The 19036-nt window shown below is 32.5% G+C and overlaps 1 protein-coding gene across 1 annotated transcript; it reads left to right on the forward strand.

The window, feature by feature from the left end:
• The first annotated feature begins 1075 nt into the window (after window positions 1-1075).
• Window positions 1076-18310, forward strand: LOC111047478 (homogentisate 1,2-dioxygenase-like). Its single transcript, XM_022333238.2, has 10 exons — window positions 1076-1224; window positions 3260-3395; window positions 11625-11755; window positions 12998-13181; window positions 13557-13636; window positions 14485-14584; window positions 15048-15271; window positions 16175-16301; window positions 17068-17249; window positions 18026-18310. Exons 1-10 carry the CDS (start codon window positions 1207-1209, stop codon window positions 18152-18154), a joined length of 1311 nt encoding a protein of 436 aa, XP_022188930.1. The 5' UTR covers window positions 1076-1206; the 3' UTR covers window positions 18155-18310.
• Window positions 18311-19036: the final 726 nt, after the last annotated feature.

Raw genomic sequence — 19036 nt, forward strand, 5'->3', positions numbered from 1 at the left:
TTGGAAATTCAAGAATATATTGTGGAAGAATATAGAAGCAATACGAAAATAGGTCTGCAATATAGATGGCAAGAAGCCATAAATAAATAAATTAATTAATCCTATTGTAAAATATTAAAAATTATAAACTATGAATTTTGTAAAAATACCAGAACTGAATAAATGGTTTTTCATAACAGTATTATGGTCAAACGCATTCTGAATATTAGATAATTTGAATAAACATGATTGAACACAAATTAGTTTGTTTTAGCTTTAGTTTACAAAACTGCTTCAACCTAATAAATAATTTCTTAATATAATGTTAAGAAAAATTACAAAACTATTGATAAAAATTAACAGATAGTCAAGGGTGTGTATTTATAATTTTTCAACTGATCATTATAATATCTTCACAATTTGTCACAAGCACAACAGTGGTGATGATAATGGCAATTGATTATTTATTTATTCATTCATTGTCACATTACATCAAGTTTTTGAGTTTCACTCATATGACTGGTGACATGTTAGTATTAGTAAATCTAAATTATTATAATTACTATACAGTATTGTCAATTGAAAATAATAAAAAATGCATGATTATACATAGAATGCCTTAATGTATACAAAATAATTGTTTATAATGTCTACCGTATATATCTATTCTACTTAATTAAAATTGTGAAATGATTTATGAGCTCAAGTTTCATAGTACAGTATATAAAATGAGACAATTAAAATAATCATTGTTAATGCTAAAAAGTGTCCTCATCAGGACAATAAGTTCATTTGAAGATTATCACAAGTCACCGATATTCATGCAAATGTTGCCAATAAAATTTCTATAATTCTATTAATGGTAAAAGAAATTGAGTGAAATTTTAATTTTCGTTGGCTTCTTTGGTGTTGATTAGAAATTTCAAGTCAAATATGACTGATAAAATATCAAAATCAAATATTTCAAATATAGAATTATTAGAAATTGGTGACAATCCAGAAATTGGGTTTTGGGTTAGATTGGTTTTTCAGAAAAGCAGCGTTCCTTATTTTTGACCTTCACTTTGTGTAAATTCAACTTGTTTCTCCCACCACTCTCCCCCAAGTTGATATAAACAGCATGCGACTCCGATCCAGCTAGTCACTATTCAATTTTATTCACTGTGAGAATTGAGCTTATTCATTTATTTTTACATTGGAAGTTCGTTAGATTGAGCTAGAGCTCTGATGTCATCTGAATTGAAGGTAATTGGTTTTAAAATCTAAATCTTCAAATCCTCTTTGGATTTACAATCCAAATATTTTTTCTATAGCTCATCATTAGAATTGAAGATTTTTGGTACCGGTAGGCTAATAGAAATAAATAAAATCCAAATATTTTTTCTGCAGCTCATCATTAGAATTGAAGATTCTTGTTAATAGAAATAAATGAATAAAATAATATACGGGCCTAATAGGAATTAAAACATTATAATTGGTGCATAAGACTTAAAATCACAAATGCAAAACAACAGAATTACCAAACAGAGCAGTATAGAAAATGAAAAGCCAAAACATATCTAGAGCTCTCTGTAAAGAGTAAGAAATATACTTCTAGAAATATAAGTTTTTTTATTTCATTGGAAACATGATAAAATGAAGTAGAGTAGACTAATAGGTTTAATATAAACTTTTTCATAAATCATGCTCCAGTATTAGAATAATTGTTGGTTATCAATATAATTGGACGTTAAATTATAATTTCATTAAAATAATGCAATCAATAATGTAAAAATGAAAATATCATTGTAGCGTATTCATCACGCTGATTGTTCACGGTTTACATAATTTACAAAAGTCAATAAAAAATTAACACTGTGGGCTATGAAATTTCATTCAGTAATTTTTATTGGATACAGGACTACCGTCAATTACCGTATGTCAATGACTTCATTGTATTTAAATAGATATTGTTATACCCCATGTATAGTTGCTGAAATACTTTGCCAACTGCTTTGAAAAACTTGATATTTATTAAAGGAGAAAAAAGAATAAAAGGAGAAATATTATTTACAATAGTAACGCGAGAAAATGCCGGCTTCTTGCAACGCCTATTAGGTCTATCTCACTGTTATCAATTTTTCAATCAATGTAAATTTCTCCCCGGAAATGATCAGTTTTTGGTGATTGCTTTCACATACATTTTTCAGACATTCTTTTCCACTAATGATTAGAGTTCAATTTTTATATTTTATAAATGAATGCATTACGTTGAAAAGTCTAAAAAAACTTGTTATAAGATGAAAATCAAATTAAATTAATTCAAGATCGAGGATACTGTAAGTTAAGTTTGCTAAAGAACATAGGCTATACTATACAGTATATTAATGATATAGTAGCGAAGATAATAGCCTTTATCCTTTAGTGTGAAGAAAATGAAATGAATTTAGAAAATAAGGTGGAAAGATTTGTTATGAATTCCAGTTTGTTTATCTTCGAATTGATACTTGAGTTCTTGTGTTGTCTTACGATTTAGTGTAGAACTTGTTTTGGCTATTAGCCACTGCTGTTTCTTTCTAATCTCTCTCTTCGACTGGTTGCATCTCTTGGAAGAATTAATTTACATATTTATTTACCTGAATTTGTTTATCAAAAATATTACGCAATAAGTCAGTTAATAAACGCTGCTCTCAATTCTGATTGAAGATTGTTCTTTCAGTTCATGTTTACAACACTTCTTTTTTCTGAGGATGATGCCCACATGAGTACTAGGCTTGTGCATGGGTAATGAGGCGGGTGACAATGAGTGATGAATGGACCTACAGTTTTAGGTTCTTATTGATGTTACAATAAATGTTTATGAGCTTTGACAGTCAGATCATAATAATGCAAGGTAGAGTACACAATAATACGATTAATTTTGCCAATAAAATAATTTTATATAAGTTTATCATTCTTATATCTAAACCCCAAAAAATTCCATAAATGATATGGCGTTATGTAGAATTGAACAATAGAACATCATTATTTAATTGAAGGGAGGCTTGCAAAATAATTATTCAACCATCAAAATATGACTTATTTTTGTAAAGTGATTGCTGAATTTGTCAATCATTTACATAAATTTGCTCCACCTTGAAATTGAGAAATTTTTGCACTATAAAACCAAGAAATCAGAGCTTAAAAATCATCAAGATGGAAGTAGGTTCCGGTAGGTACTTGCTTTTGTAAATAAGTACAAGCCAAGCTTGATATCATTTTTATTAAATCATTAAATTGAATGCTGATGTTTTGATTTTAGTATCTGTGTGGTTTTGGGAATGAGTTCTCATCAGAGGACCCGCGTTGTCCCGGGGCTCTTCCTAAGAAACAGAACAGCCCTCAGAAATGCCCTTACGGCTTGTATGCAGAGCAATTATCTGGAACAGCATTCACAGGTAGGTAGCCTACTGTACCTAATCAAATCAATCTTTCTCCTGTGGATCACGGTACCTATATTAAGCTACAGTACTACTAATACTACCATACTGACATTACAATTATTCATTTATTCAATCAATACCTACTCATTGTGTTTTTCCATTTACAATAATAAACTTGTACATGTTGTACTATTACTATGGTGCTACAACTACCATACTCATTGTCTTTTTTCGTTGGGGCTACTCTTTAATAGAAATAAAAATCTTGGTACCCTTTTTTAAAATTGTATGCTCCAAGATGTTTATTTTTATTTCTAACATACTCATTTCTTCACCATATGAAGAAAAATGAAAGAGATTGTTCTTGTAACGGTTCTATAAAATATCACAGGCTAAACTATATATTCTAGATTTATGGCACGAATCATTACCATGTGCCTTTATCTTAAAATCATATGCATTCTTTTGCATGTAGCTGCGATATACGCTTGCTAATACTTGTCGACTTGGATAATTCAATCAAAAATGTGTGCTCTAAGATCAGCTTGATAAATTAGCCACTAATAATCCAAATATATATATATATTAAAATCTCTAGTATTTAGTAGATTTATTTGTATCGCATATATATATTTATCTCAGGGTGCAAGATTCGGCACCTGACGGAATAGGTAGAGCCATTCATCTAGTGAATTAGAACTATGATAAATTATCGCAAATTGTATTGCAAAAAATTAAATATTGTATGCATACGTTTGATAGCCTAGATTTCGTACTTCTTTGATTAAATAGAAATTTCTAAAATATTGATCTATATTTTTCTTTCAATTAAATACCTTTAATACTAATTTTTACTTGCGCAAGTATTACTCTTATTAATTTCTCAATTTATAATAACCCTTTCGGCGAGCTAGCTTTGATCATCAGATTATTTCGAAGCACTAGGGCGCCCATCACTAATTCAAATTAATCACTCACGTGTCGAAAATCTTCTTGTAAGCCGCCGATGTCGATCCAACTCCATGTGGTCCGGGAATATGGTAGCCGGAATCGTCTCCTCCAAGGGGTTATAAATTTAATTAAAAATGAAAATGACTTCTGCTTCACAATAGCATCACGAAGTCTTTTAAGAAATTAATAATTTACTTTAACTTTAACTTTTACAAAATCATTAGTAAGGTACTCGCTCTAAAATATTTGGGGTCCTCTTATGGTGGCATTTGGCTGGCGAGTGCTGGTTCTTCCTTCTCAAGTTTTACAGATCCTCTTTCCGACTTTCAAATTAGCATAAAATTTAAATATCTTAGTCCTCCGCCATTAAGTTCAAATAGATCTTACAAAAAATACCAAAATATTGCTTAGATTATATGATTAATAATTTCTTTGCATTCGAGCCATATCGATAACATAGATTACACAAATTTTAACACAAAATCTAGTACATTTATATAAATATATAGAAATATTTTTGAACTGGCCTACAGTTGCCGCCTATTAACTGCCGTTTTACTATTGGTGCATGCAAATTTTATTCGGTATTCATGCGCCTGGTAACTCTTATTTCCTGAATACATTAATTATTTTTATTTGGTTTTTTATTTATGCTCTTTGCATGCTAGTTAATATTCTATACATTAATATTAATTCCATGCTACCTAATAATTAGCCACGTGGACGGGTGTTTTTTCATATTGCACACCATCTGATTGCAATAAAGCTCTGCCAAGGGGTTTTGGTCAGATTCTACGTTCTTCGGTTTGATCGATCTCTAGGTCACCGATCCGTGAATACATGTACATAACCTCAATCTTCAAATATTTTATATAATAATCTATTTATGAGCAATAAACTTCCTTCAAATCCTTTTTAGGTTCTTGTACCATTTAGCCAGAATAAGCTGATGCTATCTAATCTTAGTTATTATCTGCTTGGCGATATTAGCCAATTACTTTATTTTTAGACCTATTACTATTTCTGTTAGGGCTTTTTATCTACCCAGATTTAATATGTTACACGCGCCCCTGGGTTTGAATTCAAAATATTTGAGAATCACAATGTTTTTAATGAAAACCCACCCTTCAATACATCGATATACACTATACTTTATTTATAAATTATACTCTCATACTTCTATCACAGTTCGCAGACATATTTGCTGCATCTCCTTTATACCTTTATCAAATACAATAACAATTCTCCTCCTCAACACACACATAAAATATCATAAATATAACTTCTAAACGTACTCTTCCTGACAGCACTTAAAACATATAGTAATTTTTAAATTCGCCGCTTGCAGGGCCACCAACCTAACTACACACATTTCATAATTCTCACAATGATTCCTTTTAGACAATAATTTCGATTCACAAACTTCTGGGCTTATGTCTTATAGTATTTCTTAGGTCTTAATATAAATAATTTTCTATACATCAGGTACAATACTTTTCTTTTGCTAATGGCTTTTGGTTTTTTGGTAGCTTGTATTCACTTTAACTCTTTTCAGGTAACAAACGTGGCATAATTAAAAGTAATAAATATAAAACATATAAATAAATATATCGACATTAATAAATATAATAAATAACAATAATAAATAACTTTTTGGGTACAGTATTTCTTTTTATAAACATATGTTCAACAGACATTACATCATTTGATTTGGTGGCTTTGGCCAGCTGGTCACTGGTTCTACAGAATCGCTGTCGAGTTTCATAACTATTAACCTAACTGCTCAATTTTTTCTCTTAAAAAGGTAATTAACAAATTTTAATTTTATTATCCCCGCTTGTGTCCTTTTTTATCTGATGTATATAATTTAATTACATATTTAAAAATTGTTCTTTTCCTTATTGCAGGCTTCTAACGGCTGGAAGGAATTAAACATTGGATTGTTGCCACGAGGTCCTATACCAATATTAAATTTATTAAGGAAGGTTAGTAATCGGTTTGATAATAATGTTTTCCTTGATTTCTTATCATATTTATTTGAAATTCGACGATATTGCATGTGGAAATGTTGTGATTTACTTGCATCTTCTTTGCATTTTGTTTGTAGATGTTGCTGTAGGCCGTTCGGTTATCTGCTATCCGTTGGTGAGGCTGTCCTAATTGATAATTTCCTTCATAAATTTAAAGCCCTTGTATCTTGTATACTTTTTTAAATAATTCCTTGATTCATTAATGGTAGTTCCTTTCAATCCATTCTTATTCCAATTATCCTGTAGTCTTAATGCATCTGCATCCTGCTTATTTTCACCTAATATTCTCGATCTTGGTTCATTATAAATTAGTAGGCTCACAACAATAAACTTTTTATTGCTTCCATTCTTCTCAAACACCGTTTATCCTTAATTAACCTCAATAAGTAGTCCACTTTATAATTATCCTCCACGCATGAATCCATAGTAGTTTCGTAAGCAGCTCCGTTTTTATCATATTCCTTTGGCCTATTCTTCCGTTCACATAGCTGGTTTGCCCTCTTGAAACGTATGTGCCGCGGATGCATGACGTCGGCAATCTCTTCCTGTCCTCCTTGGTGCCGGTCCGGAATCCTCCTTGGCCTCTTGAAGCGTGCATGCGGCCGGTATGCGCGCGCGTGGTTCCTCCTTCGCTTTCTACGCCTCCGGGCCTTACGATGCATGCTCCTACGGTCCTGTATGCTGTCCTCCTCGTCCTGATGCTGGTCGGGTGTCCTCGGGCGCCTCCGTCTCCGGGCCTTGCGGTGGTCGCTCCTTTTGTCCGGTAGTCCGTCCTTTCGGTCTTCCATCTTGGGGTCCTTGGTCCGCTTCTGTGGGGTACAATGATATGGGTGCATAGATTCTGTGCGCGGGTGCATGGTGGCGGTCTCCTTCTGGCAACTGTTTATTTTTGGCAGTGGTGGGATTTTAGCATTATTATAGTGTATCGGTTCTGGTTGTAGGGTTGTGGCCGGTAGTGATTCTTCGGTGGCGGGTTGCTCTTCGGCGGGGAACAGGATACTTAGTAGGGATTGATGTTTGCGGCTGGCTTTAATTGCATGTTTGGCGGCGGTTTTGTGTAGTAGGCTGTCTTGTATTGGCTTCGGTTCTTCTAATAATATTTTCGGTAAGTCATTTCTAAAGGTGGTGTATGATGTTGAAATATCCTGCTTTTCTTGGTTTGTTTCACTTGAGCGTGTGCTTGCTGTATCGGGGGTATCATATAGCCATGGTTTATTAGCTGTAGTTTCCTGTATATGTGGTGGCGGGTCGTTGGGTGCTGGGTTCCGGGTTTTTTGTTGATTCAATCCTATTGCATGTGCTAGTGTATAATTTGTACTTACTTGTTGAGGTGGCGGTTTATAATTTCTGTTATAACTGTTTTGTGTGTGATTATTATGTGAGTTTAATCGATCACGGCCATCATAGTGATTCCTACGATTGCTCTGCTGGGCATAGTGGTTGGTTGTACGATTTTGAAATTTTTCATTATTCCAATTACCATTTTGCCTGTGCTCATAGCGGCGTTCAAATTGAGGAGCAGATCGGTAGCGATCATATGATACCGGTTCATATTTTTGGCTGTTATGCGGATTAAATTTTGAATTATGTTGATTTGATGCGTATCTCTGGTCTGAGCGGTGGTTTGATATTGCCATTGCAGACTGTATGCCATATAAATGATTAATCAGCTGCTTGCAATCAGTAATGGGTTGTGTGGCGAGTGCCATTCTAACTTGATACGGTAGCTTCTTTAAAATAATACTTGCTAATGCCGATTCATTAATGGGCTCGCTCAATTGAGAATTTTTAAACTGTAGGGCAGTGACGAAAGTGGTACATGCACCGTCTAAGTTAGGGTTGAACTCGCATGATATGATGTCCGCTAGCACGTCCAACTGTTACTTCTGCTCCAATACTGTTCCAGGAAGACAGCTACAAACTCATCCAATGATGTAAATTCATGGGCTCTACTCCGAAAGAACATCAGGGGTTCGCCAATCAATAAATTAGTCAAACGAAGACGCCAAAAATTCCAAGAGGTAGGTGCAAGAGTTTGTACTAATTTTATCTGATCAATGAATGGTTGAGGTTGCAAATGGCGATCAGTATTATCAAATTTTCCTAGTCCTTGTAATATACTATGTACGTTGAGGTTGTCTGTTTGAATCCCTTGAGGTTGTTGTTGAATATGATTTTCCAATGCTGTTATTTTTTCCTGTGTTATCTGCCATTGACTATTATGTGTAATTTTATTTGCGTTTACTTCTTGATTTAATTGAGTCAGAGTGGATTTTTGAATTAGTAGAGTTCCGTTTAAAGCTTTACAGGTTTCAGTATTTTGATTGATGCTACCTTGCAGTTGGTTCATTTTTGTGGACATATTAATCTGTTTATTTTGTATTTCTTTAATACTGTTAATATTTTTGTCAACTGTAGTTGTTAATGTTTGATTGGCAACGGTAATTTGTTTATGGATTTCTTGGTGGCAATCGGCCTTAATGTTATTGGTTATATCCTGAATAGGTGTAGTGATTTGTGTATTTAGGTTATCTATCCTTTCATTGAGTTCACATGTAACCGTATCCAACCTTTCCGATAATCCTGCCGTAACTTTATCCTGACTTTCTTTCTGTAGATTTATCATTGCTTTTAATTCTTCCTATGATTCTCTACTTTAGCCTCAATAGTATCCAACCGTCGTTCTACTGATTTTATAGCGCCCGCTGTCTCTTTCATGCCCTGTTCCATTGTTTGCTTATTTGCCTCTTTCATTTCCACATTCTCTTTTTTAATCTCCTGCATCATTTTGTCCATTGTGTTTTGTAGCATAATATTGAACATACTGCTAGTTTGTTCCATCATTACTTTTTGAAAAGGATCTAGCTCTGTGACTGAAAATAGACTTTGTTTGCTCAGATGTGACTCGGCCTCTGGAGATGCGGGTTCGGCAGGCTGCTCCTCGCCCCCTTCAAAGTTGATCTCTACTATCCGTTGATTCAATGGTGTGTCAGCGGCGTCGATTCGAGTGGATGATAGAGGTTGCAGACCTGGTGGATCGAAGACTATCGACCCGACGCTTCCTGGTTCCCTTTCTCGTGGCGTATTGGCATCTACCGTGGTGGGGTTTGATGTGCTTGGAGTCGACAAAGTGGGATCTGTGCAACCGCCGTACATATATGAAACTTCAGAGTTTGCGGGAGTGTGATTCATTATGTCAAATATGATAAATGCTAATTAAACAGTGACAAAAATGATAAGCGAGAATGCTTAAAAAAAAAAAAAAAAAAGACACAAATCGGGACTTACAGTGAACAGTGATGTGTAAAGTGTTTGGATACTCTTACAACAAGGTATTTATACTTAAGTTTTTTACAATGCTCTAGCGCCCCCAATGTTTTGTTGATTTACTTTTGGCTAGTTTACAGGCTGCGACTTATTTTCCAACCGGCTTAAACACCTAATATATTTTTGACTAGAAAGTAATAGCAGTTTAGGCTTATAAAATATAATCTCTCTTTATAAACATGTAATTTTTCACAGTACTAATAATATAAAATTTTCTTTAAAACATATAATTTCTCTCTATTTAAAGCTCTTGTTTCCCCAAAAAGTAATACAAATTTCCCTTCGCCAGTTTTCCTCACAACTCGTATAAGTTATCTATAATTTTCAATATGGTTATTGACTTAATTTCAAATAATTATTTAATGAGCTTGGCTCTCATCATCAGTCCCACGTTGGTACGACATGTCTTTGTGTCACGTTATTCTTTATATTTAAATAACGATTAGCCTCCTGCTTGGCATCAGTCGGTAAAGCATGAGATTTAATACAATTAGGTCGTGGTTTTCTAATAGTATTCAGTCTTAAAAAATCTTGATAAGCCTAGATATGGGCTTCTCCTATAACTCTTGTAATTCAATAAATAATAAATATATATATAAAATATGATACTTATACTATAGTGTTGAGGAATAAAAAATAAATTGCACACCATGAAAGTTTCATACATATATTACACAAATAATGCAAAAAATAAATCGAGGCAAAAAATATATATAGAGCGATAAAAAATATAATATAAAAATAGAACAATAATTGAAATCAATAAAAATATCACAGGCTAAACTATATATTCTAGATTTATGGCACGAATCATTACCATGTGCCTTTATCTTAAAATCATATGCATTCTTTTGCATGTAGCTGCGATATACGCTTGCTAATACTTGTCGACTTGGATAATTCAATCAACAAATGTGTGCTCTAAGATCAGCTTGATAAATTAGCCACTAATAATCCAAATATATATATATATATTAAAATCTCTAGTATTTAGTAGATTTATTTGTATCGCATATATATATTTATCTCAGGGTGCAAGATTCGGCACCTGACGGAATAGGTAGAGCCATTCATCTAGTGAATTAGAACTATGATAAATTATCGCAAATTGTATTGCAAAAAATTAAATATTGTATGCATACGTTTGATAGCCTAGATTTCGTACTTCTTTGATTAAATAGAAATTTCTAAAATATTGATCTATATTTTTCTTTCAATTAAATACCTTTAATACTAATTTTTTACTTGCGCAAGTATTACTCTTATTAATTTCTCAATTTATAATAACCCTTTCGGCGAGCTAGCTTTGATCATCAGATTATTTCGAAGCACTAGGGCGCCCATCACTAAATTCAAATTTAATCACTCACGTGTCGAAAATCTTCTTGTAAGCCGCCAATGTCGATCCAACTCCATGTGGTCCGGGAATATGGTAGCCGGAATCGTCTCCTCCAAGGGGTTATAAATTTAATTAAAAATGAAAATGACTTCTGCTTCACAATAGCATCACGAAGTCTTTTAAGAAATTAAATAATTTACTTTAACTTTAACTTTTACAAAATCATTAGTAAGGTACTTCGCTCTAAAATATTTGGGGTCCTCTTATGGTGGCATTTGGCTGGCGAGTGCTGGTTCTTCCTTTTCAAGTTTTACAGATCCTCTTTCCGACTTTCAAATTAGCATAAAATTTAAATATCTTAATCCTCCGCCATTAAGTTCAAATAGATCTTACAAAAAATACCAAAATATTGCTTAGATTATATGATTAATAATTTATGTCCATAAGAAGCACTATTTTCGAGATAGATAAAAATAACAACAAAAACTGGCATCTTTAAACCTATCCCACTTCCTCAGTACAAGGGGTGGGAGTGGGAGTTTCGATAAGTTTATGTTAATAGGAATTATTACTATTATTGTAGTGTGTTTATTGCAGCTCCTCGTTTGGAGAACAAACGCTCCTGGCTATATAGAATAAGACCATGCGTAATTCACCAGCCTTTCACACCAATTGAGGCAGCCAACTTCACAAATGATTGGACTAGTAATCATCCAAATCCTAATCAGGTAAGAGTAATATGCATTTGAAAATACTGTCTTACCCGGATGTCTTTGAAAGCTTAGAGAACGATTAATGGGAATTAAGCTTGGAAATTAAAAATGTTTTGATGGAAAAATGATTTGAAGTTTTCAAAAAAGTGACAGAAAGTGATCATTCTGCTCACACAGCACAAAAACATCCTCAAGATATCCCTAGGTACATGTAAAAGGGAAAATCAAATTAAAATTAAGTCTATGTTCCCTTGTTCCCCACAAAGACACAGTCTGGGTGTGGGGAATGCGTTCAGTAAATTACTCTCCGTTTTGCAGATTAAATAAGATTAGCAGATTTAAATACATCTAATAAATTTTTATTACTGTATAATATATATAATAAAGATAAAATATATACAAATAGATAAGATATAAATAAAAAAAAACAATTAAAAAAGAACAATACTCGATGCAATAGAGTACTATTATTTATTGATTTGAATCATGGTAGCCTAATATTGGAAGTCCTAGGGCCACTCCAGATGAATAGGCCTATTGTCCAAACTTCAAACTGAGCTCATGGTCATAATGGGTAGATTGAATGAGCTGTGTTGCTGTATCCCCACCAATTTCTAAAAGCCATCTTGCTAAAGCAGCGTTTATAAGAAGTATGAATAGTGCCAGTGTTTTCCAGGTGCTTCAGATAGTTTGGGATATTCCTATACAGTACAAAATATGACACTGATATAGTGACTGCTTATCTTCGAACACTTATTAAGCAGACGCGGCTGTATAATAACAAAGTAATTGTGATGACAGTAACTAAAGGATTACCCGCTTTATCACTAGGAACACAAAAGGATCACTTGCACGTTGCCAGAGATATCCAGGGGATTAACTGAATCATCATAAACATTCCAAAAAAAGATTTAGAGGATAGAATTCTACTTGAGCATCTACTGAGAATATGATTGGAATAACTACGGAGAAGTTACAGGATAATAGGCTAAATTTTTATTTCCGTAGGGAACTAATCCTAAACTATACGTGAAGATTTGAAAAGCAATTACCGTACGGTAATTGGTAATAGATGAACTTTACCAACACAAACAAGTGCATCATGTCATGTAAATAACAAATGAGAAGAATAACATTTTTATCATGGTCTTGATAAATCTACCTCAGCTTTCAATTGATTATATTGAAAATAAAACGTACAAACAGTAGTAGGGTAATATTTTAAATTTTTTCAACTCAATAAGGTTGAATTTGCAGATGCGATGGAAGCCTTTCAGCTTTCCGAATGCTGGAGAATCCATTAATTTCATTGAAGGAATGCAAACAATTTGTGGTGCCGGAGATCCTACAGTACGCCATGGAGTTGCTATCCACGTTTACTCCTGCAACCAGTCTATGAAAAATATATGTTTTTATAATTCTGATGGCGACTTTCTAATAGGTAACTATCGTCCCTTTCATTTGTAATTTTGATTATGCAAACCCATGTCCAAGTTTTATACTATTTTATCAAAACTCCGCTTTCCCTTCAGAAACTTACTGTTATATTCATACCCAAAATATATAGATGAAATGATAGATGTTTTCAATATACAGAGGGGTCCAAAATATGTAAACACTCTTTGACAAACAATATCTTAGAAACGCACTGTGAAAATGCAGATTTTATTTACATTTATTATACATATACTAAAAATATATATGTCACAATTATCTTATGCCTACCTCATTTTAAACGTTAATCTTCTGGTATAAATAAATATCAAATTCTATATTTTTATTAAATTATTAATGTATTTTCATATCATGTTTTAAGTTCCACAGAGCGGAAATTTGAGAATAACAACGGAGTTTGGGAAAATTGATGTATCTCCTGCAGAAATATGTGTGATACAGGTCAGTGAAATCTTCAATAATTGTGAACAACACAAGGCTTCTTGGTCAATTTATATGAAAATCCAACAATACATTAAATTAAAAATAACAAAATAAACTGATCATAACAGGTTGTAGGATTACTTACTTGAAAAACAATGCTGAAAGCACATACGATTGAATGAGCTCTGTCCAAGTGTCTATTCAGGGTAGTTCATCTCTGAAGAATAATATAAAAGTTATATACTTTACTTATCATATTTAGTAGAATGATTGGTCAAGGTATTTGTGGATTTTTTTTCGGGTTCTCTCATAGATAATTAATTATTGATAATGAATGAATATATCAAAATGACTAAACTGATAGAGTTAAGAACACAGAAAAGGAGGAAACCAATATGTAATCTGAAGAGAAACTAATTTAACTTTATTTATTAAATCGTGAAAATATTTATACAGCCAATTAAATCTATACTTGTTCATTTACAATTTTCACCATATTCAATAGAAATGCTTCATTCTGCTGATGAGTGATATTAATGTGTCTCAATAAGCTTCCAGACTGAAACAAACTCTCAAAAATGATTGACTGACTACTGTATTCAAATTCCTGATGAAATGTGGGGTACGATAAATATTTTATATTAAATAAGTAGAGCTTGAGATATTCCAGTTTAATTTGTACATTGAAAATTGAGAGCATCGCATTAATTTTATGAATTTAAAAAGCTCAAATTCTAAAAGAAAATGTGTCTGTTACTGGATTATAGGTTATCATGTTGTTTTTTTTCTAAAGCTCAAGTACATATAGGATATTGCTCTCAAATAGTGCAAGTTTCATGATACAATTTGTTGTATTTACATTACAGCAAGGAATGAGGTTCAGCGTTTCTGTTAACGGAGTGGCAAGAGGATACATTTTGGAAATATTCAACGGTCATTTCGATCTGCCAAATCTTGGTCCAATAGGTCAGCAATATTCTATTTTAGATAAAAATAGTATTTTTGGAATCGAACTATACATTATGGATATCTTTAATATGAAATATTACACAATTAATTACATTTTCATTCATTATACAAATATTTGTTCACAATATATTTAAATAAGAATTTGAAAATGAATTTATTATGAACTGGAACAATGTACACTTGAAATGTAACATCAGTTCTGGCAGAAATTCAATACAGTTTTTCAGCAAACAACCGAAAATTAACTAATTTCAATTGTACACTTGTACACCTGATGGACAATAGAGGAAAGATGATGATGTATTTAAAAATTAAATTTAAATGTGGAAATAATGCACAATTTTGATTTGGTCCACACATTTGATTGGAAAACTTTTAAAGTTATTTTATTATGGAACTACAAACTACAATAAATTGAACGAATCTAATATGAGGCTATTTGGTTTATTGGACATTCCAGGTGCCAACGGCCTGGCCAATCCGAGAGATTTCCAAACGCCTGTTGCACATTACGAAGACAAGGATGATGAGTATTCTATTGTTTCCAAATACCAAGGGAAATTATTTTCTGCTAAACAAAATCACAGTCCTTTTGACGTAGTGGCTTGGCATGGAAACTACGTTCCTTACAAATATGATTTGAATAAATTCATGACCATAAACACAGTTTCGTTCGATCATTGTGTAAGTAATAATCGGTTGTCTAATAAAGAAAATACAAGTTTTTGAATTAACGTTTTTAAAAAATAGTACTCACGTGTACTAACTTTAAATTCCGTAATAACTTTTTAAAAATATGTATAACTTCTATTCAAAAGTGTATTGTAGTAAAAAAAATTCAATAACGAATTATTAACTAGCAGTTCGTTATGGATAGTGAAATAGATGAAAATTTATTTGATTAGCTTCATTCAAATTATAAAAGATGTACGTGGAAATTTATCAATACATTGATGCAATGCATTAATTATTAATGCTGAATTATAATAATTGTCTATTCGTTTAAAGTAAGAGAAGAATCGGATTTATATTTCATCAAGTATTCAATCACGTTAGCTATATAGGCCTAATTGTCTTATTATTATCACAACAAAGTCTTATCGGTTGAATACAACGCATGATTCTATTTCTTAAAAAAATAGCAGGATTGGGGGAACGAAACCATATCACCTTTTTTCGAGTCTAGCTTGGTAACACGACGCCATGATGTTGTGATACAGAGGCAGAGGCTACATTTTATTGATCTTTTGTTCGCGCTTTGGCAATCTTCAAAACGAAATGGACATTAATTATTTAAATATTTTTCAATAAGGAAGTACAGTAATAAATAAAAATAGGCCAATAACTAACCTCTCTAAATTTATAATCTTTATGCAAAATTCCAAATCTATACCAGTACGCACAAGCCTGGAGCTCATATCGGCATCATGCTCAGCAAGAAGAAATAGTTGATCAGTTAGGTAGTTCAGGCGTGTTGATGCATCAAACACCTAATTCGAAGATCTTTCATCATATTATAGAAGAGAGATAGAATAAAGATGGAGACAATTAGTAGTTTAAACAAGGTTGTTTTTCCTCTCATTACAGGACCCTTCGATTTTCACAGTACTCACCTGCTCTTCTAATAAGCCGGGAACAGCGATAGCTGACTTTGTCATTTTCCCTCCAAGATGGTCAGTGGCTGAAAATACTTTCAGACCTCCTTATTTTCACAGTAAGTACACTGCTTTAATCTAGTAGGCACAACAGAAGTACAAGGGAAATATCGATGATGAAGTCAGCTGAAGATGATGCTATCAGTAAGAAGTATAATCTATCTATTCCAAGTGAAACTATATTTACTTGAGCAATATTGAAAGAGTAGTACGGTACATAATTATTGTAGAGAAAAATCATCGTCGACTTATTCATAGCAACCAGCATTGCTAACCCCAAAGTAAAGAAAACGTATTATGTGTTATTAAATTTTTCATTTGATGCTGTGCACTTTCAATATGTTTTTATTCATGTTGTAGTCTGAAAAATTGCTCTATTGTTCCTGATTTGATTTTAATGTGATTTATATATTTTCCTTAGTTGCTAAACCCATGTTGTAACCAACATGGATTACTATTACGTATTACACAACTATCTTGTTGAACCAAAAGATAATTTAGGATGAAGTTAGAAAATGAACAGCAAAAATTTAGTCTAAATATGCACATAGTGCATTCCGTCATCTTTCATTTGAACACATTTAACAACAATCGACCAAAAATTATTTACGGAAAGTAGTGAAGTAATGAATGTTTAGAAATTGATAATAATTAACTGTGATTTTATAGTATATGAACTACTTTTCAAGACAATATAAACTTTTTTATTTAATCTTTTGTGATTTTAATTGTACAATAAAATAATGTGTATTCTACATCGATAAATTATGTTTTATCACTTTTAAAAGTAGGAATTAAACCTTTCATTTTATCTGTGTTCGATAGGAAACTGTATGAGCGAGTTCATGGGACTTATAACTGGTAAATATGAAGCAAAAGAAGACGGCTTTATGCCCGGGGGAGCGTCCCTTCATTCCATGATGACTCCTCATGGTCCCGATGCCGAATGCTTCAAATCAGCTTCAGAAGCACCATTGAAACCTTGCAGGGTGGCAGATGGTACTATGGTAAGCAGCCTATCTGGTACGAGCTTCGGTACTTATCCTACTTGTACAATTTATGGTGATATTCGCTTTAAACTATCAGCATTTCTTATAAAAAACATCAATTCTTCTTATTCAACCGATTCCAACGATTTAGAGTGAATCTGACAATAGCACACCAGGATTATCATTTAAATAACAATTCATTCTCATTTATGAGAATACATCATATTATTTGAGATAAAAATATTTAATTATCATCAATCAGTAAGCAGTTGTTTGTTATGTGTTGCAGATCCATTCTTTTTCTACTGATTGATTTAATTTGGAACTTAAAATGTTTTCAGATCATGAACCGCATGTGTGACAAATGTTTTGCTTCTGTGTTAGGGGCTCATCGAATTCACTTTCAGTTATAACGGCTTAGTTAACTCGGTTCATCAGTTAGAAAATAAACTTTTACTTTAAAACTATATCAAGAGTTAAATAAGTTACTGTTTCAGAGCTGATGGTGGGAAAAGACTCTTTTAGTCAACAAAAATACATGGCGTATGGCATGATTCATAAGGAAGTACTTCAGACATACTTCCGGTAGTATTTTCATGTATGTAGGCTATATTATATTTAACCGTGTATAAATGACATCATTCATTAAAGCAATAAGAAAAGGGAATGGCATCATTAATCACCGGTTAATCACGTTTAAATTTGATAGACGTGCGTGCGACCGGACCTTAGACGAATGAATCTAAGTTGATCTTTTATGTTAAATTCTAATTATTGGATGTTTTTGTTGACAGGCATTCATGTTTGAGAGTTCACTCAGCTTATCTGTCACTAAATGGGGAGAGAAAATCTGCCAGAAATTGGACCCCGACTACTTCAAATGTTGGCTGAATTTGAAGAAACAATTTAACGGAATAAAGTGAAAAGATCTTGACACATTTTCACTGTATCAAATCACTTTCCAACTACATCCTTATTCTACAAGACAAGGAAGAGTTCATTCTAAGATCAATAATAGTAAAGTACTATCTCTTTGCAAAGATTTATAGAATTCAATAAAGATAAACTAATAAAGATGACGCCTTTATTTCTGTTACAAAACATAAAATAATGAATTAGTGCTTCAAATTACTCCAACACAAAATTAATTTACTATTTCAATAAAGATAATTGCCAACAAAATAAATAAATTCAAGATTCCTTGAGTCTGTCTGTTGAATCTGTCTGTCAGGCCTGCCTGAGTCCGCGCAGTTTTAAGTTTTTTATTGACTACATTACTTATGTCAAGTTTACATTCAATAACAACTTTCTGTCATTGCTCCGGAACATTACTAACTAATACTGTATCATGATGTACATGACGATATATGTGTTGCGTGACTGAAAAATTGCAAATTTCTCGATTTTCTAATTTAACTACAGAATCGTACGTAGAATATCATCCACTAGTGAAAAAATGTCATGTTCGAAAGGTTATAAGAAATTCAATTTTTTTACAAAATTGGAAAAAATTGCGTTTTAATTTCAAACACCACTTCTCATAGAATAAATGGGACTTCGTAATAAATAATATATTTACATCAAAATAACGGAGAGAATGTTTTCCCTCTATTGGTTTCTAGAACATTCTCATCCGACCTATAGTTTATTTTCAATAATAAATGATTACGTTCGTCAATTTAAAGAAATTTCGAGCAGAAAACAAGAATGTTTAACATTCTAAAAACGTTTTCGTTTCAAAAGATAAGTGGATAGTGAAAGCGAGAAAGTTGCTCAGAAATAATTAAAATTATTTTCATGACTGT

This window comes from Nilaparvata lugens, chromosome 1 (genome assembly GCF_014356525.2).
Source record: "Nilaparvata lugens isolate BPH chromosome 1, ASM1435652v1, whole genome shotgun sequence".
Lineage (NCBI taxonomy): Eukaryota > Metazoa > Arthropoda > Insecta > Hemiptera > Delphacidae > Nilaparvata > Nilaparvata lugens.